Here is an 11,378-nt window from a genome sequence, read left to right as displayed (position 1 = left end):
GCCTCCCCGCAGCTTCTGGGAAGCCAACCTGAGACAGAAGAACTGGAGTATTGAGTTTCAGCTTCTGCCAGGGCGGATGGGAGTTTGGGTCAGCCCTGCGAGGCAGGCATGACCAGAGGCTTACAGCTTTCCTCACTTACACACCAGGCTTGGGGGACTAGCCCCTCTCTTGGGGGCTGCAGGGGGCAGCTTATATGAGACCCTGCGCACAAAGCCTGGAGCACATACAGGTATTCATATCTGCACGTGACAGTGACAGTTTACAAGGATGCACACCAGGCCAACCATGGGAGTTAGTTCTGTGGAGGGGCTTGACACTGGGGGACAAGGGGCTTTGTTAGCTACATCTGTAGTGTTTGCCTTTTGGGGGAGGATATTATCAAGTGAGACTCATGTAATTAAATATTTTTTTAAATGCAATGTGCTGACACATAGTACATGCATCAGAGAAAGTAATGGTCAGAGTTGGCTTACTTCTATGCAGAAGGTTTTTCCACAGAAGGCATGCCCTAAAGGCCAGGCTTGTGTGCCAAAGGCGAGGCCAGCCCTCCCTTCAGGAGGCAATCAGGCCAGAATTTCTTTCTGGGCCGAGGACATCCTACCAGCCCTTTACTTCTACTGGGTGCCAGGGATGCAGAGGACAATGGAAGCTAGGCCTTGCCCTCAAGCAGCTCCTGATCCAGCCAGGGGACTGGCTGTGTACCCCTCTAATACCAAGTCTGGGCAGCCCATGGGAAGTTTCACAGAGGAGCAATAAACAACAAGCTTCAGAAGAGCCCTCTCCCCAGCCCCCAAGTGAAAATGAGTCCCTCCCCTCCTCCACTTGTCCATGGGGAAATTCAGAGCTTGTTGGGAGACGGATTTGGCTCAGGCTGGAGTGCTTGGGCAAGGCCAGGGCAGCTTGGTGGGGAAAAAGGATCAAGGGGGCAGATGCTCCAGACATTATGGTCAGAGGGCCAGGCAGGAGGTGTCAGCCCCCACAATAGAGCCCTTCATGGAAGCATGCAGAGGGGCCCACTGCCCGTTTCTCAGGCTGCTGTGGAGGCCAGCACAGGGCAGCTCTGGCTCCAGTTCCCCTCTAGAGGCCTATCTGGAGATGGAGCAGGCAGGCAGGGCTGGGAATAACCAAGCAGTCACAAGGCAGGGCAGGGTAGAGGGGCAGCCAGGGCCGAGGCAAGGACTCCACCTTAGTTCACCTCACCCAGGAGGCGTTTCTCCAGGGGCCACCACGCTGTTTGTTTGCATCTCAGCTAAATTGCTCCCAAGGGTGAACCTTTGTTTCACAACATATTTTCAACCAGACTTTTTCTGCAAAGATGTCCATGTCTGCTAACACACACACACCCATGTCCCAAAGGAAAGGCCTTGCTCCGCCCCTCAGCAGCCTTCTCTTCTTCTGAGCATTCCTGCATGGCCTGGCTGAAGCAGAAGAAAGGGGCAGCTTTAGGAGGGCCACTCGAGGGCTGGCCTCCTGGCCTCCTTAGCTCTGGGCCACTCTGCTCTGCACGCCATCAAATGTAGGGGGACTTTAGGCTGGTGACAGGAAGCCACATGTCCTGCCCCTCTCTGAACTTGAATGGGTGGGCTGCTTCCCTTAAGAATTCCTTGCTCCTTGGGCCCTGGTCTGTCCTGATGCTGCAGGGAGTGAAGGGACGCCTGCAAGGAGGTTCCCCCAGCCTGTCTTCTAGCCCTCGGGTGACTCTTGGGGCTCCAGGGCTCATTTGGAGGGGCAGGGAGGCTTTAGGTTTTCCCAGGCCTCTTAGCTCTCCCAGCACTGGTGTCTGGGTGCTGCTCTCTCCCCATTCTGCAGGAGGCCTGCCTGTGGTACCCCATTATCCTCTCTGCCTGGGACCAGAGAGGGAATCTCTCAACTGTTTCTTCACCAGGTACCCTTGTCTCTGTTCTCAGCAGGGCCCAGCCACCAGGAGCCACGTGCATGGTGTCCCACAGGGCTGACAGGAGGCCTGCATCTGGCTCACGGAAGTATTGCAGGCCCCAGAGTCAGAAGTGCAGGAACCCCCTCATTGTACAGGGGCCACTGAGGACCACAGAGGGGCTGGGCAGGGGCAGGGTAGGCTCTAGGACTCAAGGCTCTCTCTCTCCCTCTCTTTCTGCCTCCCTGTCCTCTCACTTCCTCTCTCCTCTCTCCCTCTTTCTCTCTCTCCCTCACACACACACACACACACACACAGAGTCATGTTTATTTTATATCTAGTGACTAAGACACACTTTCACCTTTATAGACAAAAAAGCCTTGATAGATTTGAGGGATTGAGGAAATTCCTGTTGGCCACTAAAGCTAATGAGAATGTTCCGGGCCCCTGCCCCCCAAAAGATGAGTATTTAGCTCTTCCGAAGGCCTCCTGCAGTCCAGCACATGCGCCCTGTGGTCAGGCCCCAAGCAGTGAGCCTCTCGCCCACTCAGGCCGAGTCCTACTGCCCTACCCACCAATCTTCCCTGGCTGAGGTGAGCTTCACAGGGCAGTGGACACAAGGGAGAGCATTTCAAAGCCCCCTGTGTGGCCTTCCATCCAGCCTCCCAAGCTGAGTTGAGGTCTCGTCCCCAGCCAGCCTGCAGGAGGCAGTCTGAGCCCTAGACTTGGACTCAGAAGAACCCATCCTAGACCAAGGCCTGTCCCCGTCTTGCTGGACAAAGCCAGGGCCATGTCCCCCCTCTCTGGGACTCAATTTCCTCCTGGGCAAATGGAAAGTTTTCTGGTCCCTTTCAGGACATTTCCTCTGGTTGAGTCCTTGCAATGCCTGACCTGGAGAAGCTGCTGCAGAACCGCTTCCCCTGCCTGGGCCTGGGTCTGAGAGGGAGGGGGCCCAGGGGCTCCCGAGGCAGAGGCATCAGTCGAGTCCCAGCAACAGGGCGTTAGTCCCAGCAGAGGGGCTGTCGCCACCTGAGTCCTGAATGCAATAAACTCAGCCACCAGGGTTTGCAGCCATCGCTGAACTTTTATTGAGCATGTTCTCTGTGCAGAGCCCTGTGCACAATGTGGAAGAAAACAAGGAAGACACAGCCAAGCCCCCGCCACAGAGGATGGAACAGACCTTCAGAACACCGCACTTCCTTCACCTCCCAGCAGCTAGGACCTCCTCCAGGCAGGGGTCTAACCAGAGCTGGCAAATGGCCTTGACACTGCTAGGAGCTGCTGGGAGATGGAAGGAGGATGGGCAAGGGCAGCTCAGGGAGAGAAGGGAAGAAGGGGTAGGAGGAGAGGGCTCGGCGGCACAGCAGCATCAGTGGCGCATACACAGCCACAGGTTGGCAATGCAGGCCGACACTATCATGGTGAAGAACAGAGCTTCCCTGTGGCGCCAGGTGGCACCCTGGTCCTCCAGGGCACACAGACGCTCAGTGATCACACGCAGCTGCAGAGAGACCAAGAGAGCAGGCTGATGAGCAAGGCTCTTCTGGGAAGGCCCAGAGCACACCAGTGGGAAACGATATGAAGTTAGAACAGGGAGAGCTTTTGCTGCCCTTTGAGGGGCAAAAGTGCCTCTGGGGGAGAAGCAGGCAGAGCAGCTGAGACCAGGGCCTTGGGGTGGGCTCGCAGGACCGAGGGCCAGGCTGCCTGTGTTCGCAGGCCCAGCCGCCCTGCCCCTCCTTGGGGTTCATCCAGTTGTCTGGAAGAAGCCAGCCCATCCCAGCTGGGCCAGGGGGAGCTGGGGAAGGGCATTCCAATCCTGGGGCAGGCTGGCACGAGGGTGGCAGCACCAGAGTGAGGGACCCAGGATGGGGTGACACTCAGGGGCTGGAGAGGGCCACCAGGGCAGATGCCCTTCCATGCCTGCGCCCATGCCCGTGCCTGCCGCGGTCTCTGCCTGAAAAGACCTGGGCTTGGCCTTAACCAAACCTCTCTCTCAGACCTCTTAATGGCTCTCTCCCCGCATAGTCATATTCCCTCTTTCTCCTCCCTTTCTCTCCCTTGTTGCCTTCCCACATCTCAGGGAGAGAGGCAGGTTTGAGACTCACCATCAAGATGGGACACTGGAGCCATAAGGACTGGGAGGAAGGAGAGGGGAGGGTAAGACAACCCTGGAAGGGCTGCGAACCTCAGCGGGCCTCATCGTGGTGGAGACTCACCCGCCCCAAGACACTGATTCTGCCTCCACCCTCCAAGTGAGGCCCTGGCATAGCAGACGCTCACCTGTCTTCGCATGATTTCCATCTCCAGTCCATTTAGCTCTTCCAGGCCAATCTCTGTGATCATATCCGCCTCTGGGTTGCTGGGCAATAATAAAAGACAGAGGGTCGGAGCTGTTGGTGGTCCCAGGCCGGGCCTGGCAGGGAGCACAAGAAGGCCATGAGAGCAAGGGGGTAAGGTCAGGGGCTTCTCTGGGCAGTGACTCTCTCAGCCTTGAATCCTTCCCTTCTCTGCTAAGCAGGTCCTGAGGCCTGAGGGCTGGGAGCCAGCCCAACCCAGTCCAGCCTCAAAGTCCACTCAGGGGCCCTGAATGGGCAAGGGGCCAGGAGGATCTGGGGCTGTGTTGAGGAGGCAACAGGGCACCAACACTTCAAGCGTGGTCAGCTGATCACAACTCCTTCCTGGCCAGTCGGCTTGCCAGCTCCTCTGGCCCACCCTGGTTCCTTCCCAAAGAGCTCCAGCTTTCTTCCAGCAGGCTCCCTGAGGTCTTTCTTACCGCTCATAATGGAACCTCATGCCTTGGAAGCCACGAGGATACTCCTGAGGATGGGCATCACTGTGGCCTGGTTCTCTCAACATTCTGGGCATTGGCAGTTGGTGCCCCTAAGGAAAGGAACGGTCAGTCAAAATAGCCTGCTCAGCCCCAGCTGAGCAGCTGCCCCACACTCTACCCAGCACCAACGGTGCACCCTCTCAGGAGTCGTGTGGTGCCTGATCCTCCGGAATCAGGGGCTGGCAGCTTCAGACCACAACAAGAGCCTGGGAACCCCAAAAGTTGGCCGCTTGCCACCACCCCACCCACACCATGCTCCTCGGTAGCCTTAGGCCATCCAGGCTGTGGCCAAAGAGCAGTGACAGGGGTCCCTGGCTTCTGCCAGCACTGTCACATGGAGACATCGGCTCAGTCTGAGCAACCACTGGAGAAGAATGGAAAACCTCAATTCTACAGCCAAGGAAATTGAGGCCTGGTGAGGTGGCTATACTTCCCAAGGACACATGGTAAGTGCCAGAGCTCAGGACAGAACCCTGGCTACTAGAAAACCATAGCCTCCTTCTCTGGGCGAGCCCAGCCATCCCTGCGGTTTTTCTTTTTACCCATCTGCCAATGACTCCCTGGAGTGGATGTCTCTGGCCTGGAACTCTGGAGCCAGGGGCATCTTGTGCCTTGCAGATCCAGTGTGGGCTAGATTAGCAGAATGTGCCAGACCCACCTGGGTTCAAATCTCAGCTCTAGATTTCCAGTGCAGATGAAATATTTTACAAGCTGCTTGTTTAACACACACTTACCAAGTATCTGGTAAGTAAGCCCTTACCAGTATCAAATCATTAAATTTTCTTCATGATCCTTCAAAACAGGTATTACTATCACTCCATTTTGAAAGATGTGAAAACTGAGACACAGAGAGGTCAAGTAACTTGCCCAAGTCCCACAACTTGTAAGTAGCAGAACAATAATGTGAACCCAGGACATTGTGCTCTTAACCATTACACTATCATGCCTCTGTTATTTGACACTGCTTCCCCTCAAGACTCCATTAAGACGACAGTGAAGACAATAAAGTGGCGTAAACCCACAAGAAAGAAAATAACAGGAGAGGCAACAGAGAATGAAAGAGCTCAGCAAGATTGTGGAATTCAGAAAGTGCCGCTAACGAAGCCCAGAGAAGCAGGCCTCACATGGTGGCAAAGCAGACGGGGAGCAGCTGAGGAGGGAGCCCCTCACGCAGCAGCACCCAGAGAGGACTCAGACCTGGAGGCTGCAGGGACACTGGGGGTTCTCAAGGACCAGGGTGGAACACAGGAGCATCAACTGAAGGTCTGTACAGGGAACAGTCAGCCATCCCTCTCACCCCACCTGGCTGGCAGCCAGGCGCTTACCCCAAGCCCAGACCTGGACTAAATGAATGGGAAAGTGGGGGTGCTAGTGCCGCAAAGTAGAACCTTCTTCATTGAGGCATTTAAGGATGCCCCTACATAACAGCCAGTTCCTCCTCCGCCCACCCTCCTAGGGTGCCATCTGACAGGCCTCACCACAACTCAGAGTTCTGGGTTGGCTCTTCTATTTGCCTCATTCTTTTTGTCGTTGTTGTTGTTAAAGATTGGCACCTGCGCTAACATCTGTTGCCAATCTTTTCTTCTTCTTCTCCCCAAAGCCCCCTGGTACATAGTTGTATATTCCAGTTGTGAGTACCTCTGGTTGTGGCATGTGGGACACCACCTCAGCATAGCTAGATGAGTGGTGCCTTGTCCACACCCAGGATCTGAACTGGTGAAACCCTGGGCCGCCAAAGAGGAGCGCGTGAACTTAACCACTTGGCCACGGGGCCCGGGGCCAGCACCTGTTTGCCTCATTCTTAAAAAGAAATAGACAACCAAGGCTCATTTGTCACCTGAGAAAGATCTGCAGCCCTCCTCTGTTCTTAAGATCATTGAAGTGCAAGGTAGAACAATTTCTGTATAAAGGATTTTCATAGGAACTTTGCCACCATGCTCCATTCGTTGTGATAACGCAAAATTGCCTTCCTCCAGAGTGCACACAGATACAGGTGTGACTTTTGTGTGTGTGAACAGTGCTTCACAATCATACTCTTATTTTCCTCTTCTTCTTCTTCTTCTTAAGACACCTCAAAAATAGCATTAAAAGGACAGTGGGTGTCAAGATGACCCCAAGACTACAAAAGGAAATCCGATCAAGAGTTTCTCCTGGGGCAATTTGCACGGCATCCCCCGAGTTCTGTAGATTGAGATCAGAAGGACAAAACGTTTCTTGAGAGATTTGAAGGCAAAATAAGGATGAGTGGCTGGTAGCTGGGATTTGTTTGTTTGTTTCTGATAACATTGTTTTTAGCACATCAATATGATAAGAATTAATTTAACACCATCTGCAAGTGGATGATAACACTGTGATTGCGCACCATAAGACAGGCCTAACTGTTCAAAACAGCTGTCTTATTACTTTCTTGTTTTTAATTTTAGAGACCCTCTATTTAGAATTATATACATTGTAAAACATAAGACTGTTATATAAGTTTGATGGAGATCAGGAAAATCTAAAACTGCAGCAAATCCCAGCTGCCCTCAGTCAATTATTTCAAAAAGTGTTTTCATGTACTTTTTAAGGCACACTACTCCTTTTTACCCAAATCAGCAGAACAATATTATTATTTTTTTTGTTCTTTCATGTTGTGGTTCTCTCAGAGGCAATAACAGTTCCATTAACTCTTTTACTCAAAAATAAATAATGAGTAAACAAATAGAATTGACAATTTTCTTAATTCTACGTGTCTAAATTTAATTTCTAAATTTAATACAACGACTCTATTTTCTAAAAGTGTACCCCCCTGGTCTTAACAGGTAACTTTAATCCAGAGATTATACCAGCGCTACTGTCCTCCCCCTCAGTCTCAGGGGCACGGGTGGCTTGCTGGAGCTTGACTTGCTAAAGCAACTTGATTTGGCTCAGCCTTTGGACACAGGAAGCCAATTCAATATTTCTGGCTTATTTTAACTCCCAGGATGTCTTGACCTAGGAGCTCTTTTTCTCTTTGTTCGTTGGGGCTGGAATCATTTCGGCATTTACGGTAACCCATTTCCTAGGACATCAGCTCTCTCTCCTCCCCAACCATGTTGCCTTTCTCCAGTAACGTCTGCAACAGTGTAATAACCGTTTTTCTGAAACTTGCCCTCACTCAATGAACGCAGCTAACAGAATCAGCTACAGAACTACCGAACTCAAGTGATTCCCTAGAACAGTCAGGTCTCCCTCCTCTCGAAAATGGCTGCCTTTTCCCAGTATTCTTTGCAACATTATGGCCACCATTTTTTCTAGAGCATTTCTTCACGTATGGTGAATGAAGCTTAAAGTGTTGGCTACAGAACAATGCGACTCAGGCGATTTCCTGGAACATCAAGTCTCCCTCCCTCCCCAGCCTGGTTGCCTTTTCCCAGTAACCTTTGCAACAGTACGCCAACCATTTTTCTAAAGCTTTCCCTCACCCACAGTGAAAGTAGCTTAAAGGATTGCCTACAGAACATGAGACTCACATGATTTCCTCCAACAGTCAGGTCTCTCTCCTCTCCAACCTGTTTGCCTTTTGCTGGTAATTTTCGCAACAGTATAGCAACCGTGTTTCTAAAACTTTCCCTCACCCCCAGTGAATGGAGTTTAAAGGGTTGCCTACAGAATGACAGGACTCAGGCGAATCCCTACAACAGTCAGGTCTCCCTCCTCTCCAAAATGGCTGCCTTTTCCCAGTATCATTTGCAACAGTATAGCTGCCATTTTTTTCTAGAACATTATCTAACTCACGTTGAATGTAGCTTAAAGGATTGGCTATAAAATGGCTAGATTCGATTGATTGGATTTCCTAACAGCCTGGGAGCACAGGAACCTCACTTGCCTTGCCCTTGTGCCAGCCCTGAGACACATATATTTTTATATATATTTATATATATTTCTATGTAGAAATATCTGTTTACATATAGAAATATATATAAAATATAGACATATAGAGAAATATATATGCATTTTTTTAAATAAAGAAAAATGTCATTTTACACACACTGGACTTTTGCAGAGTAAAGTATGTATGTACTCCCCAAGTAATATGTCCTTCAGGCGTTCTGGACTCCCAAGGTTGAATCCCCAGCCTACCAAAGGATGGCCCTGACTTCTCAGTGGCCCTCCCTGCCCTCATTTGCCTACCTGGTACACAGAAGCTTCCCCCTCCCCACAAGTCAACATCTTGCCCTGCTCGACCTATCATCATCAGGGTGGAGCTCCTACAGCCATAGTCCCAACCCCAACCCAGCCACCACATGCCAAGGACCCCATACAGTACCACTTTCTTGGGCCGGGTGGCAGTCATATTCCAAATCGATTGGCTTGCAGCAGAGCCAGCAGTCTTTAGATCCAACTTCTGTTGCCGCTGAGAGGTACCCAGGGACCGGGAGCCACGCCCCATTATTTCTAGGGAGAAGAACAGAGGCCCCAGGAACACCCATAGAGGCAAGACCAAGGCTTCCCTGGCACAGGACACACCAGAAAGGATAGGGTCCCCAAACTTCTTAGGAATCACTCAACACCCACTCACTGCTGTCCATTGGTCAACTCCAGGCCTCAGTTTGTTCACCTATTAAGAAGTTTAGCAAGTGTTTACTGAGGACCAAGCTCTGGGCTAGGTTACTGAAGAAAGAGCAATGACTGAGAGACAGCATTGCAGCAATCAAGGAGCTGATTGTGCATGTATAAGAGGAGTGAGGGGGAAAAATAGAAACTAATTCATCAGTGTAGATTCAGACCAAGAGATACATGCTTCCGAAATGATGAAAACAGGGCAACATGACAGAAGGAAGGGGCTACGTCTAGAAAAGTCAGAAACAACATTGAGGCAGAGAGATGAAAGACAAAAACAGCCCAGCCATGGAAAATCTAGGGAAAGAGCATCCAAGGCAGAAGGAACAGCAAGCACAAAGGTTTCAAGAAAGAACCAGTGTTGGGGTGTCACAAGGACAAGCATAACCAGTATGGAGTGGGACACCATGCCACAGCATGAAATATGTTGAGTGACCTTGATTGGATCCTGTAGATCATGGTGAGGAGTTTAGATTTTTCCCTAAACAGCAGAAGAAGGCATTGGAGAGTTAGGAGAGAGAATTAATCCCATTGATCTTATAAATTAAGCCCTCTGAATGTTTTGCAATAGACATAGTGGCAGCTTAGATGAGGGGGAGACCAAGGGACTGCACATGTTGATCCCTCAGAGGTGCAAAATGCTCACATTGTCAATCCCTATCCCCCTAGCTCCCCTGTCACTCAAGCCACAAATACATGCACATGCATACCAAGGCACAGACACGCACACTTACTCACACATACATGCAAATACATACATACATATACACAAGTGTCTGCCCAGCCACACACGCACCATCTCCGACACACATGCACAAGTGTAGACACCCACGGGAAGGGACACTTCAGGAGAACCTCACCTGCTATGACCACATGCTCTTGGCTTTGCCCATGGCTTCCAGGAATCAGCTCTTCAGCTATGGACATTTCCATCTCCTCCTTGATGCTAGAGGGGCCTCCTGCCATTGCAAACGGTTGTTCACTTGTAAGCTATGGCCAAGGATGCGCAGGGAGAAGGGCACAGAGAAGGCACTTGGGTACTGGGAAAATCAGCTCTTTGAGGGGTAGGAGCTCAAGGAAGATATATCTGGACGTGGGGGTGGAGCCAGACTTCCTTTTTGGGCTCAGGCCTTGGACCCAGCACCTTCTGTTCCTGCTGTATCTTGTTGGCTGGGTTTGAGGCCTTCCCCCCTGCTACTCTGTAAGCAACTTAGGAGAAGAGATAAGGCTCAGAAATTTTGCCTGTGAGAACTTCCCTAGCTCTCAGGGCACCTGATTTGACCCCATCGTGGGGCACGTGGGGTCCATCCTCCATCATTTCTAGAGAGACACAGGGACTGGCACAGGACCCCAGAGTCAGTCAGTGGCCAAAGCAGGGTTAGATCTGAAGCCTGTCATGGCTTCTTCAAGCCCAGCTCTAGCTAGTAATCCCAGCCACAGCACCCTTCAGAAGGCCTCTTCTGCAGAACACACCCTGCCTCCCCAAGCCAGGAGCTCTCAGGAAGGGGAGATGGGCTTCTGATGCCTTGGGTGAGCCTGGGCAGGAACCGTGAGAACCAAAGGAGAGAAGGGCAGGAAAGAAAGGACCTGCATGCAGCCGCTGGAGCCCCCAGCATCCCCAGGCCCTGTACCCACTGGTCTAAGTCCAAATTCTTCCTCAGCTGCCCTACTGATTAGGCCGCTGTGAGGGTCAGGTTTATGTGTTCACTTTGCAAGCCTATAGTCCCCAGGAATTCCATCAAATTCTAGTCTAGGTATTGCTGCGAAGGTATTTTGTAGCTGTGGTTAACAACTAAAATCCGTTGACTTTAAGTAAGGGACATTATTAACCCTTGACAACATGGGTGTGACTCATCCAATCAGTTGGAAAGCCTCCAGAGCAAAGACTGGGGTTTCCCAGAGAAGAAGAAATTCTGATCAAGACTGCAGCATCAACTCCTGCCTAAGATTCCAGCCTGCTGGCCTGCACTGCAAATTTTGGCCTTGCTAACCCCACAATGGCATTAGCCAATTCCTTAAAATAAATCTCCACATACATACACACATGCATACGCATATACATACATACATCCTATTGGTTCGATTTCTCTGGA

The 11,378-nt window shown here is 51.2% G+C and overlaps 1 protein-coding gene across 1 annotated transcript; it reads right to left on the bottom strand.

The window, feature by feature from the left end:
* Positions 1 to 2,941: 2,941 nt before the first annotated feature.
* On the bottom strand, positions 2,942 to 10,251 carry FATE1 (fetal and adult testis expressed 1). The gene is made up of 5 exons (XM_014846987.3): positions 10,146 to 10,251; positions 8,993 to 9,120; positions 4,648 to 4,754; positions 4,155 to 4,233; positions 2,942 to 3,375 (listed from the first exon to the last, which is right to left on the bottom strand). Exons 1-5 carry the CDS (start codon positions 10,249 to 10,251, stop codon positions 3,244 to 3,246), a joined length of 552 nt encoding a protein of 183 aa, XP_014702473.1. The 3' UTR covers positions 2,942 to 3,243.
* Positions 10,252 to 11,378: the final 1,127 nt, after the last annotated feature.

Source organism: Equus asinus, chromosome X (genome assembly GCF_041296235.1).
Source record: "Equus asinus isolate D_3611 breed Donkey chromosome X, EquAss-T2T_v2, whole genome shotgun sequence".
Classification (NCBI taxonomy): Eukaryota; Metazoa; Chordata; class Mammalia; order Perissodactyla; family Equidae; genus Equus; species Equus asinus.
The sequence above is the reverse complement of the archived record's forward strand: the minus strand, read 5'-3'. Positions and strand labels throughout refer to the sequence as shown.

Coding starts and splice junctions, on each gene's coding strand:
- FATE1 (XM_014846987.3), bottom strand. CDS start 10,251: ATGGCAGGAGGCCCCTCTAGCATCAAGGAGGAGATGGAAATGTCCATA. Junction 9,121..10,145: donor AGAGCATGTGGTCATAGCAG/GTGAGGTTCTCC, acceptor TCTTCTCCCTAG/AAATAATGGGGCGTGGCTCC. Junction 4,755..8,992: donor CCACCCGGCCCAAGAAAGTG/GTACTGTATGGG, acceptor TCCTTTCCTTAG/GGGCACCAACTGCCAATGCC.